The 25,944-nt window shown below is 46.2% G+C and overlaps 1 protein-coding gene and 1 non-coding gene across 7 annotated transcripts in view; both read left to right on the top strand.

Moving 5' to 3' along the window:
• Positions 1-20,021, top strand: part of ATN1 (atrophin 1) — a 36,462-nt gene extending 16,441 nt beyond the window's left edge. For 3 of the 6 annotated variants that reach the window (XM_066601250.1, XM_066601249.1, XM_066601251.1), the window contains exons 2-10: positions 2,014-2,164; positions 2,989-3,129; positions 3,201-3,311; positions 3,518-5,247; positions 5,509-5,701; positions 6,809-7,619; positions 7,708-7,851; positions 9,431-9,611; positions 14,460-20,021. In XM_066601250.1, the coding sequence (XP_066457347.1) occupies positions 2,138-2,164; positions 2,989-3,129; positions 3,201-3,311; positions 3,518-5,247; positions 5,509-5,701; positions 6,809-7,619; positions 7,708-7,851; positions 9,431-9,611; positions 14,460-14,514 (3,393 nt within the window). In that variant the 5' untranslated portion in view covers positions 2,014-2,137 and the 3' untranslated portion in view covers positions 14,515-20,021. Of the gene's footprint in view, positions 1-2,013; positions 2,165-2,988; positions 3,130-3,200; positions 3,312-3,517; positions 5,248-5,508; positions 5,702-6,808; positions 7,620-7,707; positions 7,852-9,430; positions 9,612-14,459 lie in introns of those variants that run through there. The other 3 variants (XM_066601252.1, XM_066601253.1, XM_066601254.1) reach the window with 3 other exon arrangements.
• Positions 20,022-25,723: 5,702 nt separating this feature from the next.
• LOC136626823 (U7 small nuclear RNA) lies at positions 25,724-25,779 on the top strand. The gene has a single exon (XR_010792674.1). It is a non-coding gene; the product is annotated as a U7 small nuclear RNA (small nuclear RNA).
• Positions 25,780-25,944: the final 165 nt, after the last annotated feature.

Raw genomic sequence — 25,944 nt, 5'->3', positions numbered from 1 at the left:
AGGCCAGTTCACAAGTGCTGGACACCCCCTTTCTGTGGATTAAAAGGCTGTTTAGCCTAATGAGGTCCCTTGCGTATTTGCGCAAAATTTGGAAAGATAGGGTAGGTCCTATTTTTTTTCCAGACGAGCGAAATGCGCGCAAAACACCTTTAGGAAAACGGACCCATTGAAATAATTGACTTCTATTCTCTGTGTTTTGCGCGCATATGCCTAACGTGTGCAAAAACATGCGCTTGTATGAAGAAGCCTTTAGAGGTGAAATGTCAGCAGCATGGACTTCAAGAAAATGGCGGCTCCAGAAAGAGCGCATATGTTTACATTCCTATCATGTGCCCAAATGAATGAAATGCGCTCCGCTATGAGTACTTTTAACGTCCATGATGTACAACCAACATGCTGGAGATGACAGTCTATACAAACTATTAGGTAAACTATATATGAAGAACTGCACTTGATAAATGACTATATATGAAAGGCTGAGATTCTTTTGTTTGTATAGTCCTTGTACGTAGATTGCATCCGTTGCCTCCACACCAAAAACATCCAACTTATCAGAAGATGATGTGCGCCAACTGCAAGAAACTCTGTTACTAATAGTACGGGCCCTTCTGGCCACAAAACTGACCCCTGAGTCCAAAATACGCGCCAGGGAATCATCCTGGCACAATACAGGCAAGTTATCTCCTTTGATTTTCAAAAAGTTCTTGTCACATGTGTACCGGGACACATTAGGGACCCCGAGTCTCTGATGCAGACCGTGGACAACATTGGTTGGTCCAATGATTTCTCGTGGGTCGTTGTATTCTGTGGTCTGACATGAAAGAGCTCGGATACGGTAGAGGCTCCGTGGACCTCTACCGGAGATCTATTTCTGGTGCAGAATATGGAGGACAGAAGCTACCTAAAATAATTAAGTAACCTCGCAAATGCGTTACATTTCTTTTTTTTGGACGATTTTGAGTGTTTTTGCCGTTTTCATTCTTGCACATACAGGCGTTCACTTGGTTGGCCCTGGAAACAGCAGCTTTGCTCCACCGTGCCGTCAAACTTCCAACGTAAAGATCTTTTCACACTGCATTAATGGCTTCTGTTAAACATATGTGCTGAGAAAAGCTCTTGACATATTCATACAACCCCTCCCGCTGCGGCCCTTTTTGGGTTTTTCATTTTTCCCTCCCCACTTTTTTAAAATTATAACTTTTTTATTCTTCCGGCGACATAGCTACATGTGGGACGAGTTGTAGTACCATGCAGCAGACCATGAAATGTACTGGAAAACTTTTTACATTTTTTAAGTGAAACTCAATGGAAAAAATGCGATGGAGGCGGGGTGTTTTTACAGCACTTTTTTTAATATTGTACTACTCAAAATTATTTTGGCTCCATTACTTTTTGATTTTTCTCTCGATGGTGCTGTATAAGCATTCTTCTTCGCCTTTCTACATACCATTTTGGGGTACATCTGACTTTTCGATCGCTTTTTGTTCAGGTTTTTTTCTTGCAAATGGGGTGGCTGAAAAAAGCGCAATTCTGGTATTGCTGCTTTTTCTTTTTTTTACAACGTTCACCACCTGGAATAAATAATGTGGTATTTTAATAAATTGGACTTTTATGGACGCAGCAATGCCAATTTTTGATTTACTTTTTTCAATTTTTTTTCCTAAAGATGATTGTGTTGGGGAAACCGGCAGTCATCTGCAGGAGAATTGTAGTATTCCATGCAAATATCTACATTCCTTGACCTCTAAGGCCAAGACTCTTCTTCTGTATATCCTCTCGACCATCACCCATACCTACCCAGTCCTAGGGCCATTCTCTTTTGTAGTTTGAGAAAGCGCATGATGTCCCATATTGCAGCTGTTATGGTATCTTCATTGGTTATTACTAAGGATATGAGGGTTCATGGAGGGTTTGTGAAGTTGTAGGCCATGTCCTTCTACTTTTTAAAGATCTATACTGTGTTTTTTGTTTATGTTAATAAATTATTTATCTGTGTTTCCCCTTTTTTTCTAGGTAGGACTTCCTCTGCTGGATATATTTGCCCCTTCCCTTAACCATCTCCCCTCTCGGCACTGTCAGAGGGGCAGTTCATGTTATCAGTTAACTGCAAGGAGATGGGGCCTGTGCACCCTGCAATATGAAAACCCGACAGAACAAAGACTCGGTGAGTACTAGGTAATCCAGGTAGGGAAATACGAGACTGAATACATAATTAAGTAGACAATTCACTGCCCAACTGCAGTCCCCTCCTGTGTTGTTGGGAACCCTCCACTTCTACTGTCTAGCTCTCAGTCTGTTCTCTCCAACGTATCTCCGTTGCTTTTCTCACACCATGGACCTCGCCCATGGTCACTGACACTTATAAATTAAGATCCTTCATCTCCAAAAATTCTTTGTGTAGCTTGGAGACAAAGTGTGTTTTATAACTTTCCATAGGTATCTCTTTGTTAAGAGTGTTGAGCAAATTGAAACAGTAGAAACCTGTTTTGGGTTGAACATTGCTAAAAGTTTGGTTCAGCATGAACCCGAACCTCAGGCAGTTTGTATTGGCCGAACCCACTAAAATTCTTCTTCTCCTTCTTTCCCTTCTCTGCCTCATTCTCCTTCTGCTGCTCCTCCTTCACTTTCTTCTCCTCTCTTTTTCTTCCTCTCCTCTTCTTTCAAAGAGAAGGAAAAAAGGAGAAGAAGGAAAAAGAAGAAGCTTGAGTAATATTTTCCTTCATCTTCTTTTTCTTCATTAATTTTGCCTTAAAAACAGCTCAAAAGTACTTAGATACACTCCTAGGTGACCAAAGAGTGTTATACAGTGCTTTTATGGTTCTTAAACAGTTTTAGGAGTATTGGTGAAGTTCTGATTTGGATCAAACTAATATGGACTGAACTGAAGTTTTTGCCCAAATTCGGCGAACCGGACGAACCGAACTTTTCAAAAGTTCACTCAGCACTATTTGTTAATATGACTTGTCCACTCTTTTCTGTGTCTTCAAGAAGATGTCGATGAGGAGTGGAAGGAAAAAGGAGAGTGTGGGTCCAAGGGAGGAGCGCAGAGCGAGGGGGAGAGCATCTCCGGGTGCAATCAGTACGTCCAGTAGCGACAGCAAGAGCGAAAAGGGACGGCCGAGTGCAAAGGTAATGAACTTATAAAAGACATGGGTTACGTCTTTCAACTTTTTTGTAACCTTCAATTCTCTCTTCTACAGAAGGGCCGCATGGATGATTCTGTCCCTAAGAGTAGTAAACGGGAAAGAGTAAAAGACTCCTCCGAGAGTGAAGGAGAAGCTGGGAAAAGTCAGAAGAAAGCTAAAATGGAGGTGAGAGACTTCTGATGTCCTAAAATGTTATATCCTGTACTGAATACCGTCTTGAATAACTTCTCTGGCAAGACTTTGAGTTGTGCTACTGAAAAGAATTATGCTACAAAGAAGTGGTTGATACTATCCAGATATCTGGGTATTCATACTGAATGCTTAACAGTGGAATGTAGTATTAATTTCTATGCATTTGTATTTATCAACAGTCTCCTGAAGTTCCCCGTCCGCCTCCCGATGAAGAAAGTTTAGATGGGCAGAGCGGTAATGAAGATGGCGGGAGCGACCCTCGTGATATTGACCAGGATAACCGTAGCACATCTCCAAGCCTGCACAGTGGGGATAGTGAGAGTGATGCATCTTCTGTCCCTTCACCAAAATCGTTTCCTTCTCTGTACAGAGGGCCAGGTTCTCCACCACCTCCTGCTTCACCAGTTGCAGAAAATGCTGTGTTACCACCTCCACCTCAGGCTTCTCAGCCACCTGCGCCGAGTGAGCCTCAGAATGCAAGACCATACCCAGCTCCCCATCTTCCACAATTATATCCCAGTAGTGGTGGAATGGTAAAAACTGGACCTTCACAGACTTCTCAAGCCAAGCCCCCACCCACCACCCCTATAGCAGGGTTGGGTTCTCCAAGGCCATTGGCTTCTCCTACAGCTGCTCCTCCTCCTTCTTTACCCACCAATTCTTCATCCACAGCATCATACCCCCATGTTGCCCACAACTTGCCTCCACCACCGGCTTTACGTCCTCTCAATGCATCTCCAGGATTGCCATCCCAGGTTGGAGAAAAAACTGGTCAACCTCTACCTTCTGCTTCTTGTACACTTCGATATCCTCCATACCCAGGACAGTATCCACCTGGTTATCCTCATCAGTACCCTACACAAGGGAAATATGGACAGCCTCAACCCGGCCCACATCCATCTTGGGGCCAAGGTGGACTTAATTATGGACGGAATGAAGGAGCCCCTCGATATCCCCAGCCCCCTTCTCAAAATGGACAAATGGTTGGAGGGCAGAACCTTGGAGGTGGATTTGGTCCCCCTCACCATAGTAGCACACGTGCTCAGTCCCCTCATAATAACCATCCTCCTCACCCAATGCCTACACCAGGCACCCTTCAATCTCCAGCATCCCAAAGCAACGTTCTGCACCCTCATGGAGGGGCAGCAGGTGGACAGGGTCAGTCTCCAAATCATAATACAACTAATTCTCACCACCCTCATATTTTACCAAACCGAGGTCGCTCTCCTACCCCCCAAGTTAGCCAACCACCAGCAGTTGCGCCACCATCCAACCATCACCCCCCTCATGTTTTGCCGGGTGCTATTTTATCTCCAAGTTCACACCATCAGAACAACACACAACTTTCAAATTCTGCGTCAGTTAATGGTGGTGGACAATCACCTGCACCCCCAAATACATCTCATCCTTCATCACAACCTCCATCTACTGGTGGGAATTTGGCTTACTCCTCTCAAGCGGAGCCCCCGAATCCTCAGACAACACATACTGCTTATCAACCCCATTCAAATTCATCTGCTTGCCATTATCCTCCGAACAATCAGAATTATGCTAACTACCCATTCCAAGGTTACAAAGGAGCTCCTCCAACAGCGCAACCTTATAAAAGCGGGCCACCACCACCTTATAAGACAGGAACATTTCCTGTTTCAACTCCACCACCAGTTCCCACCCAGAGTTTCAAAGATGCTTCACCTACTACTCCTAGTACTGCACCTCCACCGCCCCCTCCACCTGCACCTGCACCTCCACCGCCGGCACCAGCTCCAGCTCCAGCTCCAGTACAGATAAAACAGGAGCCAATTGAGGAGTGCGAAGCAGAAGATGATAGCCCTGTTCCTCCTGTCAGCAGCCCCTCACCTCCACCCAAGATTGTGGACACGCCAAGTCATGCCAGTCAATCTGCAAGGTAAAATTAAGTCAATTGTGTTAATTTGAATAGTACGTATGGCCATAATCAATGAATTAAAGAGTTGGAAGGCACCTCCAGGGTGATCTAAGTACATGAGCGAACAAGAGTGCAATGACATAAATGAAAAATCTGATCTGACTCGCACAAGTTCTACATGAATGGCCCATTGGTGCCCGTGGCCACTGTGTAATGCTTCATGTACTTTACAGCTAGATTATCCATCTATCTATATGATAATCATGCTTCATGTATCAACAGGTTTAACAAACATCTGGATCGAGGCTACAATTCCTGCTGCCGGACCGATTTGTATTTCGTACCCTTGGAAGGGTCAAAGCTTTCTAAGAAAAGATCGGAGCAGATTGAAAGAGCGAGACGGGAGACTGAGCAAAGGGCCCGAGAGGAGCGTGAACGCGAACGTGAGAGGGAACGGGAACTGGAGAGAAATGTGGTAAGAGAGCATTGATCACTTAGTTTTCCATTCCCCAGCCATTAGCCAGAATGCACTAAGTTGCCGTTTAGGCTCGTTTTCACACAAAAATATGAAATTAAACTCCCAAAACCAGAACAGAAAGTCTACTCAGTTTAGTAAAAGTGCCGAATTCCATTGTGTTCCCAAAATTTGGTGCCATTAAACACAATTCAGACTATTAATAAATATAAATTAGCCTACTAAAAGTAATTGGACAGTATTTATTTCCATATGTTAATACTTAGTGGGGCTCCTTTGGCCCTAATGACATCGGATACTCACCGTAGCATACTTCCTAGTAACGTCTGATACACCTCAGCTGCTATTTCCTGCAGACGTCTGGCGAGTTCTCTCAAAGAAGATGGACGCTCTTCATATTTCCTGACATTCTAGTTCATCCCAAAGATGTTCAATAAGGGTTCAGGTCGGGACTCTATGCAGGCCAGTCGTGGAACATCCATATCCTCAAACCAACATAAAACAGTGTTTGATGTGTGACAAGCTGCGTTGTCTTTCTGGAAGTATGGCTGACCATTCCCAGAGTATTCCAACATTGTCAGCACCAGTTTATTGTCTAGAATGTCATGGTACACCTCCGTGTTCAGGGTTCTTGTCACTACAACCAATGGACCGAGCAATGCCAAGTAAAATATCCCTAGAGCATAATGGAACCTCTGCTGTACTTAACTGTTGGCATACCACACTCGGGCAGAAGGATCCTCCACACCCGGGTAACTCCATCTGATGTGAAGATGTGGTAGTGTGATTTGTCACTCCATAAAACGTTCTTCCATTGCTCAACTGTCCAATGACGATACCCCTTGCACTCTTGTAAACGGGCTCAAGCATCTTGTTTGAGAGAACGTACCAGACATTTGCAGGATGAATGGAGGGAAATACCAGCTGAAATTTATCAGATGTTAGTAGAGAGTATGTCATTAGGTCCAAAGGAGGCCCCACTTGGTATTAACATATGGAAATAAATACTACTTTTGGTTCATGCTTAGGTATCTAATTACTTTTAGTACGTTAGTGTAATGTCATTGTAATCTTGATTTTTTTCCCTCTTTTTATGTTTTTTTGTAGCAAAAATTGGAGTCTCGATCTCATGACTGTCCTCAGCTCTGTCCTCAGCCCCCTCCTCACCATCCCTCTTTGGCCTTACCTTCTCCATCTTCAGCCCCATCCCGTCCACCTCACTTTGAACCCCCAGGAGCTGTAGCTGCGGTCCCTCCATATTTGGGACCAGATACACCAGCTCTTCGTACTTTAAGTGAATACGCCCGCCCTCATGTACTTTCACCCGCTGGGAGAGCTCCTCAACCTGGTCACCCACCGCATCACCCATTTTATTTACCTCTTGGAGATCCGCTTCTTGCCTACAATTTGCCTGCTGTGTTTGCCAGCGACCCTTCCCGGGCAGAAAGGGAGTTACGAGAAAGGCTTAAACCTGGGTATGAAGTAAAACCAGGGGAGCTAGACCCTCTTCACCCATCTACTCTCCCTGTGCCACATCCACACCATCACCAACCCCCTCCACAACCACCACCCTCTACTGCTGGTGTCCCTCCGCAAATGGGATTGCACCCTGCTTTCTCCTACCACCATGGGCAGCACTCTCACCAGCATGCTATAGAGAGAGAAAGGCTGGCACTGGGGGCAGCAGGCGGAGGGCCTGGAGCTGGACCGGGAGCCCCTGGAGCAGCTGGAGGGGCTCGAGGGGAACTATCCTACGCTGAGCGACTGGCCGCAGAACGACAGCATGCAGAAAGAGTGGCTGCTCTTAGTGGTGACCCCTTGACCAGACTGCAAATGTTGAACGTCACGCCACATCATCACCAGCATTCTCACATCCATTCACACCTACACCTACACCAGCAGGACGCCATTCATGCAGGTGAGTTATAGAGCGGTCGCTTTGCAGTCAGAAAAACAACCCATTATGTTGTCCAGTCCTTGAGAACATTCCCCGTTTTTGTCCTCAGCTTCTGCTGCTGTGCACCCACTAATGGACCCACTCACATCAGGTTCCCATCTTACACGGATCCCATACCCCGCCGCTGCCCTCCAGAATCCATTGATTCCGCATCCTCTGCATGATAGTGATGTCCTCCGACAGCAGATATTTGGTAAGTGCTAAAGCAGTGATTTCATACTTTCAGAGTCAAGGAAGCAAAGCCACGACTTTTATGAGTAAAGTTTAGCCCCTTCTTCATGTTCCTCGTGGACCACTAGAACAACTCCATCCTTGTAGGCAATTTAGCTTTTTCCGCATAAATTTGTAAATACAACTTTATAGTGGTTAAAGTTCTGTTTTTCTGATGCAAATTCCCTGCAAATATATACACGGAATGGCTAATTTATTAAAGACCCCATCTAGTAGTGCGTTGAACCTCCATTGGCCTTCAGAACGACAGCAATTGTTGTGGCGTCTGTCCCCAGGTATCAGAGGACCCAGGTGTGCCAAGGAAACTTTCCCCATACCATTACTCCACCAGCCTAACAAGAAGGGGTCATCGAGTCATACTGTTTGCGCCAAATTCTGACCTCCCATCAGCACGGTGCAACAGAAATCTGATTTCATCTGACCAGATGTTTTTCTGTTGCACTGTGATACAATTTTTGCGCCCTTTTGCCGCCCACTGGAGTTTCACCTTTCTGTTTCTCTTAGACACAATGGCGTTAGAACTGGTCATCGGGTTATAGCCCATTCGTGTTAGATGTCGTTGCATTCAGATGCATTTTTCTAGTTGTGCCATGCCTCTTCATCAGAGTGATTCCTGACATCCTCCTCTGACCCCTTTTCAGCATCGAGTTGTATATGTCCACAGGATTCCCTTTCGCTGGATGTTTTTCGCCGATCACCCCATTCTCTGTATACTCTCCAAACCATTACACAAGAAAAGACCACATAATTGGCAGTGAAATCCTGACCCTGACTAGTCTAGGCCTCGCTGGAAGTCGCTCAGATCGCTGGATTTTCTCATCAAACGTGGATTCCCACTGAATCCACGTTAGATGAGAAAATGCTGCATCCAGGGTCATACAGGGAAAATCCAATTGTGAGAGGGTGGTGGATCTATGCAGTGGATTTGGAGCTCTATATCAGAAAATCAGATCTGCAATCACTATAAAAATATAGACAAAAATTAAACAACAAAGAATTTGGTCCTAAAATACCATAATGATACTAGGTGGACATTCAACCAGGACATTGTCTGCATGGGCTTTACACGCCCTCCTGGTATTTGTATGTTTTTTCAGACATTCTCTAGTTCAAGATAACTCTGGTTCCAGCCACTTAATGCCTTAGATGCCACGGTTAGTAATGTCCACAGCATCTAAGTTGTTAGAGTGAGGAGCCTGCCCATATCACCCTATCAGTCCCCATGCAAGTGCCTGAAGAGTGTTGATAGGTTGCTATGATAGCTAGGGGTCTGACAATGGCCTCCATGCCTGCTATCTTAGTACCCCATAGGACCTAAATGGATGCCTGTCAGCAGACTGAAGTAAGTGAACCTTTACTAAAAATACTTGAGCACCCCTGCTCTAGTTTTATCTGTTTCTACAATGTAACAGTCAATGTAGCGCCATTATACCTCTTAAGGGACTTATTATTACCCTAGGCATAAATATACTTATGCTCTAACATGGTTAAGGGGGAATATCTTTCCATGACCCTTTCATTGCTTTTGTTTTTCCCAACAGCCTCTCCTTACAGAGACCTCCCTTCCTCTCTTTCTGCCCCCCTCTCGGCCGCTCACCAGTTACAGGCCATGCACGCCCAGTCTGCAGAATTGCAACGCCTGGCCCTGGAGCAGCAACATTGGCTGCAAACCCATCATCCTCTGCAAGGAGTTCCCCTACCCGGACAAGAAGACTATTATAGGTGAGTATTTTTGATCTATGAGCCTTATTTTAGATGATCAGACGGACGCAGGCTCGACAAGAGGATATTAATAAGTTAACGTGCTGGTGATAGGTTGGATAATTCGTATCACAAATGTGTTGTAAAACTAGCAAAGTCCACTTTGTGGGAATTTTATTTTGCTATGAACGTTCAGTTTTGCAAAAATCTGATTAATATGGCAGAAGGAGGTGCAGGAATGGGTGTTACAGATGTATTTGGACCCTCAGAGACAGTTACAGTGGGCCCCTGTCTATGCCAGCCTTGACTTGATAAACATAGACAATGTGTAGAGTTACGCTAGAGACGTAGATAGAATTCATAGGGTCCCATAAAGGGTTGCCACCTTTGTCAAAATACCAGCCAAAGTAAAAGGAGGTGTGGCAGAGGGGTGTGGCTTATCACAACATATGATTTTATCTCTGTTACTTCATTGGCCCCAGTAGTAATAGTGCCTCCTCTTAGTGTCACCAGTAGTAATAGTGCCGACCCTTAGTGAACCCTATAGTAATAGTGCCCCCTCTCATTGACCCCTAAAGTAACACTGTCCCCCTCCCCGTGTCCCTAGTAGAAATAGTGCACCCTCTCAGTGACCCCTATAGTAATAATGCCCACTCTCAGTGCCCTTTTTAGTAATAGTTTCCCGAGTAGTGATAATGACCCCCTTACTGCCCCAATAGTAAGTGTCACCCTTAGTGGCCCCAGTTGTAATAATGCCCCACTTTGTGCCCTCTACACCTCTATACCTCCGGTGAGGCAGCAACCACACCGGAAAGTTCTTGAACTCACTCTTTAGCTCCGGTTCAGCCACTGCTGACATAATCAGAGACTTAGGCCCTGATGGTAATAGTGTATCTTGACGCCACCGGAAGCTAGGGGTTTGACAGGAGGAACGCCCCTGCCACACCCCCAGCTCCTGATAGGGTCAAGGGACGAAGGTCCTAGCAGCACAGTGTGCATGGCTTTCTGGCAACGGTGCTGGCTTAGGCTGAGGGGTTACTATTGTTCTTAGGCTTACATTATTAAGTGTAAATGTAAGGCTAAGAAGAATAATAACCCTCAGCCTAAGCCAGCACCCCTGCCAGAAATCGATGCAGACGCTGCAGCATCTGTGCTCTGTCCCGCACGCCATAAAAGCCATGCCTCTTAGGCACCCGAAGCCTCAACCCTCTGTCCCGGCACACGGATCCGTCCTGGGCGCCGGCTGTCAGCTGTGTTCCGCCGGCGGCAGCAGTGGTGCCTCACGGCCACTCCCAGGAAAGCAGAGTTATTTTGCTTGTCCCTCCCTGCTCCCGACATACCGCTGCGCTTGTAAAGTGCAGGAATGCATATCAGCATGTAAAGCTTGGCGCTGTACTGCTGCTGTGGATGGACGTCCTCTGTCACTTTCTGGAAGGCTATCGCTGTGTCCTCCCTGCAGACGAGCAGCATGTTGAAGACACTACTGGGGGATGGGGGAAGCGGCTTCAGCTGGTCAATATGCCAAGCCGCTTCACGGCACTCTGCGCTCCCTCATGGCGACCTTGCTGTGAGCTTCCACACACAGTGGGGTGCCGCCTTTTGCCATGCTGGACGGGCAGGGCTTTCAGCTGCAGCGCGGCCCGGGAGACTACGGAGCTGCAGGGCGGCCTGGATTGCAGATAAAACAGCCTTCTTACTTGGCTCCCAGGACCTGCAGACAACCCAGTTCTCCAGCCAATCAGCATCAGGGGGCGTCACCCCCCTGTCAAATTTGACTCCACCAGGACTTCCTGGTGGCATCAAGATACACTAATACCGGCCCTAACCCCTTCCCCTAGCATCTGGGCTGTGTACAGGACTGCAAATACCTTTGGATTTAATTACCGGCTAGGCTGGTGATTTACCAGCTGGGTGACAAACCTAGCCCCATAGCGAAAAGAGCTGGAACCCCACCACAAAAATCTAATTAATATAGCAGGAATAGGTGCAGGAAAGGGTGGTACAGATGTATTTGGACCCCATCACCTAATAGCAGGAAGCTAAAAAAAACAGCACAAGTAGCAAAGAGGCTTTCTAGGAGTTGGATATGGATAACCTTAGGATAGGTTATAAATATCAGATCGGTTGGGGTCTGCTGCCCAGGGCAACCACCAATCAGCTGTTTGAAGCACAGCAGTGTACATTTCATATTAGTTTTACCTGTTATAGCAGCTCAATCACACTTAGTTGAATGGGACTGAGCTGTTCTTAGGCCACATGACATTACTGGCCTGAGAAGAGGCCACACCCTGCACAAACAGCAGATTGGTGGGGGTTCCTGGGAGTAGAACATACCAATCGGAGAGTCATGACCTATCCTAAAGATAGGTCATCAATATCCTACTCCTGGAAACCCCCTTTAAAGTGGTATTCCCATCTTAGGAATCCTATTTTAGTGTGTTCGAAATCACAAAACAATGCATCCACCGATAAGATGTTTATTTCCAAAATGCTCCATTCTCCAGATATTGGAGCTCTTGATTCCTCTGCACTCCGGTTGTTTACTGCTCGTTGCCAGGGAAACAGACCACCTCTTCTAAGGACAGAAATAGCAAAGCACACAGGTAGCTGTTGGCCAGGCTGAAAGCTAGTGCGCATGCCCTCCTGGCCATCAGGTTTAGATATGCGCGGTCAGGAAGGGCATGTGTATGGATCGGCTGGCCAAGCTTGCCAAACTCATCAGGTTTGGTTGATATACATATAATGTGTATGACCATATGAAGACCTGAGTAGGGAGATGACTTACTAGGGACACAGGGGGTTATTTACTTAGATGGTCCACATGCGACCCATGCCATCTATAGCCAGGCGATGCCTAATTTTTGAAATTTGTTTTGGCCAGGACGCAGCACTCAAGCCCCAAAAGTTGCAGTTTAGTCGTCTGAGGGGGTCTCCCACCATCCCCACGGTGTCTTCCCAACCTAAAGCTAGTACTGTGTATCCATGGCAACCTGTCTACCTCAGATAATGGAGTTGTTGAGCTCAATGTGGTATTGGTGCTGACGTCAAGAACCGAGAAGGAGAAGCAGCCTGGTAGCAGTCCGGCCATGGCTCTCTCTTATCTCAGTCTCCCTCATTAATCAGATTTTTCTGAAATTGAGTTGAAGAAGCTGAATGACCCCTTAGTGACCGCCAGTACGCCTTTTTAACAGATGGCACTAATGGGCTTTAAACCTACGCATACATCTTTTTATGTTGGTGGGTGGCTTGGCTTGACTACTGACAGCCGGGCTCCTGCCGCAACTGCCAAGGAGGAAGAAGCCTCCGATTCTGGCAGTTTTACCCGTTACATGCCACAATCAAGAGCAACTGCTGCATGTAAGCAGAGGACAGGGGGGTAGAGCTCCTTTTGTCACCCATCAGCACTCCGCAATGCGAATGCAAGGCAGCAATGGGCTCCGGAAAAGTCTAATAGGCTGATGTCATAGGCATTGTAGAATGCAATACCTAAGTAATGCAGTGTACTATTTTAGCAATCGAACGATCACATCTTGAAAGGACTTCAAGGGAGGGACTATAAAATGGCGTAAATAAAAGTTCAATAAAGTTTTTTTTTTGTTTTTAATCCAGTTAAAAAAAATAAACCTTTTCCCCCACAATCACCCTTTTTAATTGGTTAAATATGGATTCAATTTTTATCTTAAAAAACATAACTTTATAGTACAAAAGTATTTAAAAAATACAAAATCTATATAAACTTGGTATTGCAGTAATCATGCCGATCCAGATAAGAAAATTATCATCTTATCTTTACTGCATGCCGCGCCGATTTTTCTATCTACCACCAAAAAAATGTAATAAAAAGTTATACCCCACGTTATACGCGCCCCAGAGCGGTATCACTAAAAAATACAATTCATCCCACAAAAAACAAGCCCTCATACGGCTATGTCAACGAGCTATGGGTCTGGCCATGTGACAATGAAAATTGCTTGGTCTTTAAGGGGTTAAGAATCCCGTTGAAAAATAAGGGCTTAAACAGACGAACGTGTTTTGCGGAGGTTTTGCGCGTGTGAAAATCACGCCTGCAAAACGGTCGAAGCGAAGCCATTGATTTCGATGGGTTCGTTCTCACCTGTTTTTCGTGCCCATGTCCTACGCGCGAGAAAAGACGGGCGTCGCCCTATCTTTTTGCTTTTTTGCGCGCGTAAAAAAAAATTCACCACAGCGACGAAGACGTTTGTTCATGCGCAAATACGCTGCGTTGCTGCGAGCGTATTTGCGCATACGTTCGTCTGTTTAAGCCCTAAAGATGACAATAAGGGTATGTTCACACCTAGCGGAAATAATGTGGATCTTCTGTCGTGGAAAATCCGTACCAAAAACCACATCATTTCCGTACCATTGGTGCGGATTTCTATACGGAATTTGGTGAGAATTAGAGATGAGCGAGTATACTCGCTAAGGCACATTACTCGAGCGAGTAGTGCCTTAGCCGAGTATCTCCCCGCTCGTCTCTAAAGATTCGGGGGCCGGCGGGGGCCGGGGAGCGGCGGGGGAGAGCGGGGAGGAATGGAGGGGAGATCTCTCCCCTGCTCCCCGCCGCAACTTACCTGTCACCCGCGCCGCCCCCGAATCTTTAGAGACGAGCAGGGAGATACTCGGCTAAGGCACTACTCGCTCGAGTAATGTGCCTTAGCGAGTATACTCGCTCATCTCTAGTGAGAATCAATAGAGGAGGTGAAGTCTGTTGTGGATCCACACCAAAATCCGGATTTCGATGCGGTTTTTGACGCGGATTTTGGTGCGTATTTTCCACAGATGAAGATTCGCCCCATTTCCGCGACGTGTGAACGTACCCGAACAGGACCTGAGTGACTCTGTTTTAAGATTGATGCAATTCTTTTACAGTCACTTGAAGAAGGAAACCGATAAAACCCTGTAAGGAAGTCATGAGGTCGGAGGTCATCGCACTCGTTGATTGGAGAAGACAGAATGACATCACCGCTTCAGACTGCCCGAGGACGGAGGGAATATTTATCGTGACCAAAAACTAAAGAAAAACGAACTCCCGAAAGATGGACGTTGGTTGCAAGAGAGACAAGAGTACTGGCCGTTGTACAAAAGATACTCCCGGCGTGAGACCTACTGTATCCGAGACTGCCATATAGTAGAGCGCGACGCAATGTGGAAAATAGCCCCCTTGTTTCCTAAGAGCGTGATACTCTGGGATATATATATACCCTACGACAGCGAGACAGCCCTTCAGCGACACACTGCACCTTGAAACCCAGAGCATATTGAGACCCTTACGTAGAAAGAGACATCCTGTGACAGTCTGAGACCCTCACGTGGGAAGTGCGCTGTGAGAACTTACATAGACTATGGTAGTGACAGCCCCACAACGGATGGAAGCACTTGAGACAGAGGCAAAGGCCTTCTGCGAAAGAGACACTTCCTATGGGAAAGAGACATCATAGGATACTAACTGAGACCCCCCTTCCCAGCAGAGAGACATCCTGCGATAGAGAGACCACGCAGTTAGAGAAAGAAACCGCTTGCTCCATTAACCTGACATCTAATGGACATGATTTTTTTGTATGTAACGTGTCACTAAGGTACCTTTCACATGGGACGGAATAGGCCGCACGCCGCGGTAAATGCTGCGCCAAAGTCCACAGGCTACTTGCGGATTTGAAAATGGCTTAAAACCTGCCTGCAGTTCAGCATCAAAATTTGGATTTTGGCGCGTAATTCCGCAGCTGCGTCTTGCGGCGTAATTCCGTCTCGTGCGAATTGTCCGTAATAGTCTGTCTGGGTGTGACTGCGCTCGGCTCTCCCCCGTATGTGTCTGTCTGTATGTTATTAGAAGTGGACGTTTACACTAAGGCGCGTGTACATGGATGGCGGGTCAAGTTATCTGACCGACCGAGTGTGGAGAAAGACGGTTATAACGTGAAGCGAGCAGATGGAGGAAACCCAAAACGGACTCCATACGGATTCATCAAAGCTGGCTAAAAGGAGAATTGTCCTTGTTGCTCATAGCAACCAATCACAGCACAGCTTTCACAGAGCTGTCTGAGAAATGAAAGCTGTACTCTGATTGGTTGCTGGGGACAATGGTTGCTATGGTTTATCTTTTCGACAGTGTTGAACAATGAAGTACATAGTTATATGTATATATATATATATATATATATATATATATATATATAACTATGAACTTCCTCTCGCACGTTGTGATGATACCAGCGAGGCAGCCATTTTATGGTAAAAATTGACTTTCCTTTGCATGGAAACGCAAAGAACTAGTGACGCCCCAAAGGCGCAAGGTGCCCCATGCCTCCATGACATTATTGGTTTATGACTACCATAGCATTGTAGCGAATTTTGTGGTCTACATAAAGACACATATGAGGCGATTCAAGAAAGGAAAATTTCCGACTTACACAGAAAAATTTGCAACTTTTTGAATTTGCGCCGCTTTTCTTCTAGAAGAAAATGGGCGTTGCTTGGTGGGAGGAGATGTGGCCCTAACGTTAGGCCAGAAACTGGCATAGAAACTTCCCAGCTGGCGTGCGTTTCTGCTTAGGTGCACGGACAGCCCGAGATACACCTAATGTATGGGAGGCGTGCGCCTGACATTAGGCACATCTAGTGCCTGGGGGGATCATATTGAGACCGCTGTTTTAAATGCCGGTCCTAAAGTACAACTAAACTTTTTAAGAAGTTTTGACATGTCAGAAGTTTTGATTGGGGGGGGGGTCCGGCTGCTGAGATATCCACCCGAACGGGCAGAAGCGCCCATCTGAGCATGGTGCGCATTCGACTGCCATGGTCAGGGGTAACATTGTGATTGTCTATGGGGCCCATACACCGCTCTGAGCTCTGATAGGGACGGGCACAGCGCTCAGATGACCGTTTCTACCGGTCCGTTTTAGTGATCGATAGGTGATCTCATCTGGACCCCCAACGATTAAAACCTCTGATGTGAGAAGTTTTCAAAAAGTTTACTTATCCTTTAATACATTGCCTCCACTGTATTTTTATTGTTTAATCCCTAGCTACCTAAAATGGCTGACTTCTTGGAATGAATGCCCGCTGTGACAAAATGGCTGCCTCAAAGGTGTTGTAAAATGGCTGCTTTTACCATCTCTTGGGAATAGTTTACAAAATGGCTGCTATAGATATGTTCCAGACCATAAATAGGTAACAATTACCTCCTTGCAACACAGCTAATAGTTCTTCGATAACATTCAGATGGTGATGATGTTAAAAAGATAGTGAGTGACAAACGCGAAAACTCTTCGTCGGCGGCCCGTAACAGTTTGATAACGGTTGAACAGAAAACGCCATCGATGTACTTGTATGTCTCACATTCTGTATATATCAGTGTATGGATGTACATATATATAGGTGCGTATGCGGCTCTAGTCTACCTTGTATATACCCGTATGTGAGCGAGGATGCACGTTCTTGTCACTTTGTATATAAGTGAGTGTATGTATACAATCGCGTGTTGTAAAGCTGTATATAGCAGTGAGAGCGACGTTTTTCGGATCACGTATGTCGGAGCGTGGACGTATGTATCTTTATGTATATACCAGTGATGGCTGAGTTTTTCATATTTGTATATACATATATTTGAACCCTGAGTATAGAGTATGGATATTCATTCCACAGTCTTTGCCGGAGCATGAACTGCGTGCGTGCGAATGTACCGCCATTTACAAGTGCCGTCATTTCTTTTACTATCATCTGTCCTAGAGTTCTAAAGGTTTTATGTTGGGATCTGAATCCATTGTGCAAAGGATCTGGGATCTACAGAGCAGTTGATCTACTGACATATCTACATTGTTCATTAGTCGGAGTGATTCTTTTCAGTTTTGTGTCATACAAACGTTTTTGCGCAACGTTTTGCAATACGCAATGAATAGAACCCAATGGGTTCGTTCATGTAAGCGTATTTTGCGCGTGAATTTCGTTCGTGCTCTATTCTCCAGCGCATTTGCGCACAAAAATAGCACATATTGAATTATTGACTTAATTGCCCATCCCAATGAATTGCGCAAAAAGTACAGTAAAACACGCACAGGCAAATACGTGCTTACGCCCGTGTGACACTGGCCTTAAAGGGACTGTAGAACATTGAATTAGTACTACATTTATGGAAACGTTCACCCTGGCTCATCAGTAAATCATTGGCTCTTTTAGCCATCCTCGGAAGGATGAGTCAACATTGAGCCGGCTACCTGAACCAGGCGGCGATTGAACTTACAACCTTCAGGTCATGAGCAAGAGCTTAGCACGCTGCGCCACACAAAGTATTGTCATAGGCACATTAAGGGTCCTTTTACACCAAGCAATGACCAATGACAGCTCTATGGGGATGAACGACCAGACTAACGAAAATTGAGTCTGAATTTGCCTGTGTAAAGGCCAAGTAGACAAGAGCAGATTTTGTTGATCGGTTGCCGTGTGCTTGGCCTTTACACAAGCCAATTCTGGCCCTATTAGGAAACGAGCGATCGCTAATATGGTCATTTGTTCCCATGCAGCTATCAATGGTTGGCTGCTTATCTCCCTGTCCTTGCCCAATTATCAATATATAAGGCCCTTAAAGTCACACAGTAAATAACACATCTTGATATAGTATATTTATATTTTATGTATTTATTTTACTTGTTTTTAGCTTTTACCCCTTGGACAAGGAGGGTTTTGGTCCATATATTTTGATGAGCACTTTCGTCATCTTCATGGAACACTCCTTTGGTAACTATGTGGTGGGGAGAAAATGTGGCAGCTGCTCTGATCTTCCCTTCCCCTCCTGAGAACAGAAGAGAAATCTGGACTAAGTGGAAGACCCCACCACCTCACTCTTAGGTTCATGAACCTTCTTGATCTTCACAATAGTCTCCTATTTAGTATTGAAAGACTTCACTATGCCTTATTGAATAATATGATAGGGAAAAATAATTGAACAATCCCACCTCCATCCATTCGACATGTATACGTATTGCAGAAAGGGTGGCCTTGGGAACATCCAATCCAGATCTGGACCCTCCTTCTGAGATCAGAGTTATTAATACTAATTGCAGATGGAATGACATTCTTGCTTAAATTGTCAGAACTGTAGCCGTTTGTCTCTATACGGTTGACTTTGGCCCGACACGATTCCCCATGGTTGGATCCACTAGTGATCCTTCAATTCAGCCCGATGCAACCTCTTGGGGTTCATAGCCCATGTATATTCTGCATCTTAGGCACTGACACTTTTCAACAATTCTTAGTTATGTGCCTTTAGATTGAGCACCCCATTGTATATGTACAATCACCACTGGGATAGTCAAATGTATAGTGGTGGTATAATCATACCTAAAGTATCTCTATCATCCACAGACATTGGACTTATTGACCAACGGAGCTTGGTTATATCACTTAGCATAAGTTGGACTTGTCTATCCAAAGATCCTCCAGAATGTCCAGGTTTGGCACAATATTGAGGTCTATCCATAGCAGGGTTGAGGGCCTACCAAGCTCAACCTAATCTGGAGTGGAAGGTGGAGTAGAATACTTCCGACTCGTGTTTATGACAATTTATATGCCAATACTCTTAGAGGATCTGTCATGTCCTCATGTCAGCAGGGCCAGTTGCATAGCTTTGCAGCCACGGCCCAACTAGACAACAGACTTGATTGACAATGAGTGATTTGGACCTCCCACTTGACACATTCACAGTGCTGGGAGCCAAATCTAAGAAGAACCTGAACAGTGGTGAGTAGCAGCAAATGACAGACATTGAAGTCTGGAGGCCATGGTTGCAAAGCTATGCAGCCGGCCCCGATGACATGAGGACATGATGTGCACTCTTTACAGATGGGCATTGGCGCTTGTCGGTTGCTCCTCGGAGTTTTGGTAGGCCCGAGGTATCTCAGTCCAACATTGGTTGGGACAAAAAATTCCAAAAAATGTCCATTCAAGTAGTCTGTTTTTACGCCCCTAAATGTCTTGCTCTTCAATACGATCTGTTTCACCCCAGTATATATGTACGTATACAAAAAACAATCCTGAGGACTTGTCCATACATATGTACGCATTGTTCTTCAACCCCACCTATGGGCGACCATCTTTCATATATATCAAATGATGTATGTAAGCAGAGAGTATGACTGTAAAACCTGTATTTATATATGAGAAATGTGTGTATTTGTACATATATGTGTGAACTTGTATATATACATACATTTGCGTGAAAGAGATGGGGGAGAGTGAGAGCCTACAAGAAATATAACTGTATAAATATATATGGATATTACACTCCTTCATTCACCCAAGCCCCACCCCTTTTGTACTCTCCGCCTCCTCTTGCGCCTTTGCACGATGACTTTTGCACGGCCACCTGTGTAACGCGCGGAGGGGGGGTTGGAATAAAGTGAAAAGGCACTTACACTACATAGGTGGAGACTTCTACTTATTTTTGTGTGAAATTTGTAGACAAATTTGTGAATTGTGGGTTTATACTTGAAACCTCATCTGGTTCTTCTTAAAGGATGACCCCGCTCCTCTAAATAAGTAAGTGTAATAGACAACGGACAAAGCGACATGTTCTAAACCTTATATTCAGCTTGGAGAAGAAGACCAATTCGGACAGGTCTTCAAAAACATGAAAAAGTACAATGAGTTCCATGATCCTGTACCTGGCACCCGCTGCCATCTTTCCCTCCTTGGCAGGGAAGGGTGGAGAATCCCTGGATCATGCTCCGCCCCCTCAGGCGCTGCATTAGATATAACACAGTGTGTCAGTTATGCCCAGGATAAAAACATAAACTACTCTGGAAACAGAAGATAAAAAACTGAATGGCGACAACATTGTAAGGTAAGATACTGTAACGGTAAAGTAAAGCATTGGGTAAATTTAAAGTGATCTTCTAGTTTTGGAACAAAATTCTGCCCAGGAACATAATATTGGGGGAGGGGGGAAATTACCTACACTTGTTCTCTGTTGTCCATCCAATCTGGAGGCCCCATTTTTGGCTGTTCAAAATGGCCGACGCAATCTTCAGAGATGACCTGTGCTGGCCAATCAGAGAGTAATTCAAAGTACATTAGCTAAAAAGAAAATTGTGACAGCCATTTTGGATGGTGAAAACTGGAACTGGAACCGGGGGATTGGACGAACGGCAAGTGCAAGGAATATACCCCCAATCCCTTTGTTGCTGGGATAAAATTTTGTCCCAAAATCCGAGGATTACTTTGAGGCAAGGAGTTTTCCCGTAGGCTGAAGAGCAGGGAGTATGACATGAACACCCTTTGAATTACAAAAAAAGTACAACCCCCCCCCGCCCCCAACCATTGCAGCTCCCACCTCCCTGCGTACAAACTTGTATAAAACTACATGCAGCAGTTCATTGCAGAAAAGATCTTGCATGATCATACTTTACTGACCCTTAATTTTCCAAAACGGAACTCCTAACAGTATCTGTCCCGGATGGACATCCCATTTGTGTGCTGTCTGAGGTGCGGGAAACCATACATTAGGATTAGAGATGAGCGAGTATACTCTCTAAGGCACATTACTCGAGTGAGTAGTGCCTTAGCCAAGTATCTCCCCGCTCGTCTCTAAAGATTCGGGGGCCGGCGGGGGGCCGGGAGCGGCGGGGGAGAGCGGGGAGGAACAGAGGGGAGATCTCTCTCTCCACCCCGCTCTCTGCCGCAACTCACCTGTCACCAGCGCCGGCCCCCGAATCTTTAGAGACGATCGGGGAGATACTCGGCTAAGGCACTACTCGCTCCAGTAATGTGCCTTAGCGAGTATACTTGCTCATCTCTAATTAGGATGTGCTATTCTTGTCCAAAAATTGGACACACTGCAATTTTTTTGTACTCTGAGGGTGCCTTCAGAATTATGATAACATCCCGTGATGTTCACGCGATGCAAGAGTGAGTAAAAACGCAGAATTAGGAAACCAATTATTTTCATTGTCAGCCTATTAGGCCCTGCTGCAGCATCACGTTAAGGCCGTCTTCACATTGCGAGACACACGAATGTGAACCCCCTTCCTCTAAATGGGGTCATACACGTGAGCGTTTGTGCTCCTGCATCGCAGAGCGGGAAAAAATTGCAGCATGTCCTATATTTGGCGTGCTCTCGTATCGCAGCGCCTATTATTTTCAATGGAGTTGGCGGCAGAATCGCACCGCTTGCTAGGCACACGCGGTGCGATGCGAGGTCTCCCATTCAAAACAATGGGAGACACTCCGCCGCAGCTAACAGCCGTGGTGGAGGATTGCTTCTTCCCCAGAGTGATGCGAGGTGGTTTTCATATAAAAACGCCTCGCATCTGTAGGGAAATTGCATGTTGGCGAGTGCATAATCTGACCGTGACTAACGCCTCAATATCGCGCTCGCCCGTGTGAAGTTAGCCGTACATGTCATTTATAGCACATGGTGAACAAAAGAGGAATGAACCCAAAACACAATGGTGGAGTTGCTGCCCGTCTCCCCCTTTGCAAAAAATAACAAGTTATTTAATACATGATATGTACCCCAAAAATACAACTCATCCCGCAAAACAATCCCTCATATGTCCGCGCGTCAGAAATCAGCTCGGTGATGGTGAAGCCGCAGGAGCATCTGAGGCCCAATGTCCACGGGCGGATTTTATTTGCGGAATCCGCAAATCAAGCCGCCCATAGAGATGCACGGGCGTCCGCAAATGAATTTAAAGTATGCTCCATTTTCTGCGGATTCCCGCACAGTCGGCTTCCATTGAAGTCAACCGCAGCCGTCCGATCCGCGGCCTGTCCGCAGCTGACACTGCAGAAGTGCCGCGGATCCACGGGAAAGCAGATTTGAAAAAACAAACAAACTGTACTGCGCATGTCCGATGTCGAGCCGCGAGAACCATGCGCAGTACAGTGGACCCGAAAGTGGTTCATCTTGTGTGTGTTTGCACACCAAAGAGCCCCATAGAAGTCTATGAGAGGTGCACAAACACGCACATCTGCCCACGCAGGTATGCACTAAACGCATCGCTAGACCCGTGACTACCGACAACTTGTTGGGCAAATTAGGGGTTTAAAACAGAGCGGGTATCCCCCCCCATGTGAACGTAGCTGCACCTGAGTGAGGGGAATTTCTTCCCTTTCGCTGGTGCAGTAACTGACACCAAGGCCCACATTGAGGAGCTGGCGGGGTACAGATGGCACTTGTCATGGTGGCTCTACCAAAGTCCTCCCCGGAGGGACGCACGGAACCTCGGCCAAGGCACCACTAGGCCTTTTCCAGGCAACGCTAGGACAGCGGTTACCTGTATATGTGTAATGGTCTGAAGAGGTTGTCACTCGTGACGCCATCGTTCCTTCACACTGTTGATTCTCCGGCGGTAGACATAATAAAGTCCACACACTGTTAACTTTGAAAAACTCAATCACTGAGAACGGACAGCGTTCTTGCTTGTAGAATACAGCTTTACACGCAGAAAAGACAGTTTAGAAGACGGTCAGGGAGGAAGGACACGGGATGGCACTGGGCCTACAGTTAAGCTCTCCGTATGACTCCGCTCCTGGACACACACACTCCGGAATATAGAAGAACACCGGAGGGGGACACAACGCTCCACAGACACTCACTTGTGAATTAGTAGATTAATTGCTGCACGGCAGACTCCTTCTCTTCTCTCATTCCTCAAAGGGGGTTCCTGGAATTGGGAACGTCAGGATATCTCTCCTCAGCTTCCATCTCTTCACCACACGAGGGTTGAGGGTACCCCCATGTGTCCGGCACTCCTACTCCACTCTCAACCATTGAAGAAGATGGATTTCTAGAGAACTAACCAACTTGCACACACCTTGCAAGCACATATATCATCCAATGTCACATGACAAGACAAACTTGTTACATTTCCCAGACATATCCCAGCCACTCTCAGACATTAACCTCTTACATGCTGCAGCTGTGCAATACACATAACTAGAGACAAGACACTTTGCACAGTGCATCCCCACTGAAGACATGACATCAGGGGAGTAGCTAAAGGCTCATGGGCCAGGGTGCAAAAGTTTATCTTGGGGCCCCCCAACTTCTCTTAACCACTTAACACAGAGCTGTAACTTGAAGCTTCTGGGCCCCAATGCAAAACCTGTACCAGGGCCCCCAACTATAATGCTTTATTCATAGTACTGGGTTCCCTATATGGAGAAAAGAGGCCTTATGGGCCCCCTAAGGCTCCTGGACCCGGGTGCAACCGCATCCCCTGCATCCCCTATAGTTACGCCAGTGCATGACACGTACTTAGGCCAATCTCACACTGGCAATAGTAGAAACGCTGCTTCGTACAGCGCTCAGTGTGAGCGTTTGCCTTTTGGCGCAATAGTGATGCAAGTTGATGATGTCACCACTTTCATTTTTTCTCCCGGTGGCGAAGAACGCTGCGCTCAAAAATGCAGTAAAATGCTGTATACAGCGTTCTACCACAATTTTGACAGCGTCGAAAATGCTCCACCTTGATTTCAAAGGGCGACGCATCATGTTTAAAAAATGAAGGCGTTTTACAGCACGGCGTTTGAAGCGCCGTCAGCCCCACTGAAATGAATGAAGAGCTGACCTTGTTTGTGCGGCCAGCGCGCCATTTAGAGTGATGTCACTGCGGGGGACAAGTGACAGGAGTCGTGTTCTTGAGACTGGAGGGGTCTCATCTGTGAGACCCTCACCGATCACCAGGTTAACCCCCTGTGGATAGGGAATAACCTGAAATTCTGATAAACCCCTTTAAGGATTTCTGTCTCTTATACGGGATGATTCTCCTTTGCCCGAGCGAACGGGCTGATAACGCCATCACTGGCTCGTCCGCGCCCGGGCAGTGCGTTAATTCTTGCTCAGTGTCTCCCATTCCTATGACAAGAGCGTGACCCGGCGCCGATTTTTATGCCGACTGCAACTTAACGAAAGGGCTGCGTTTGAACGATTTTCTAAGCCAAACGCAGCATTATTCACACGGCGGTAAATTTAGTCCGTTGGCGGTCCGTGTATTTCACGGACAGCCTACAGACCTGTACAGGCGCTTTTTCACACAGAGGGCTTAAACAGATGGCCGTGTTTTTGTCCCATTATGCGGCCGTGAAAAACATGGCCCCATAACGGGGCAGCACAAGACCATTGATTTTAATGGTTTCGGTTTTTTATTAGCGGTATTCTCGCGTGTTAACACTACATGTGACATAGATGGGGCAGGACCTATCTTCACGCTTTTTTTTTTTCAAACTCGCACGAATAGCGCTGAACTTGAGTAGTCTGGGGAAAAAAAAACGTTTTGTGCGCTAATACGCACCGTAGCGGCGAATGTATTAGCGCATCCCTATATGTTTTTGTCTTATTTTCATCCTTATCACGGACGAGAATCGGACATGATAAGGATAACGAACGCCCAGAGCGATCAGAGAGGTCACGTCCGTGTGTCATCTGCAGCGGGTTGCGCTAGAAAACCTCAGGCGCAATTCGCATACGGCAGTGTGAATCAGGCCTAACACTTATTTCTGACAGTTTGTGGCTCTTCGGCAGTTGCAGGACTACAACTCCCATCAAGCATGGACTGCAGCCAGTGCATGCTGGGAGTTGTAGTTTTGCAGCAGCAGGTTGGAGAGCCCTCATGCATACTCTAGCCGTGGGAATAGCAGTGGCCGCCGCACACCTTCCCCCACCTGAGGGCTGCTCAGCCTGAACCTCATCTCTTATTTATTTACATCTGTATTCCGAGCACCCCGCAAGACGCAGAACAGTCACTCAAGGACATTCCTGTCTCGCCTCACACAATCACCGCCTCGCCGAGAGCACACAAGTTCACGGCTCGCGTCTCCTAGCAACAGAGTGGGAAGTCACGCCTCCTCCCTCGGCCTACCAGAAGGTAACGCCCATTAGTCTTACCCGTCCAATCAGCACATAGTAATCTGCATATCAGGCTGCGGGAGTGATATGTTAGACGGTTCTAGATAAATTCTAATATGTACACTAATATTTATGACTGTTTACATGGCGGATATGTAGCCCAGCATTACACTACCTGACACAGTATATTATTAGTACATGAGGTAATAGTCGCTTTGAGTTGAAAAGTATGCTGCGGACACTGGGGTGTTATAACGCGGTGGATTACGTCAGGTTTTATAGCTCTTTTGCTATTTGTCTAGAAGGCTTCCTCTAATGGGAGCCGCACCCCCTGCTGGTCAAAGAGAGAATTAATGTGTTTGCATACAAGCTGATGTGGTTTAGCAGCCGCCATGTTGTTGACTACCAGCATATAGAGGCTTTATTGATATTTGCCGTCGTTCTCTATCGGTGTACTTCTAGCCTCCCGCAGACAGAGGGTGCTGTGACGCT

The sequence above is a fragment of the Eleutherodactylus coqui genome, chromosome 4, assembly GCF_035609145.1.
Source record: "Eleutherodactylus coqui strain aEleCoq1 chromosome 4, aEleCoq1.hap1, whole genome shotgun sequence".
NCBI classification, from domain to species: domain Eukaryota; kingdom Metazoa; phylum Chordata; class Amphibia; order Anura; family Eleutherodactylidae; genus Eleutherodactylus; species Eleutherodactylus coqui.
This window is presented reverse-complemented; position numbering and strand designations above follow the sequence as displayed.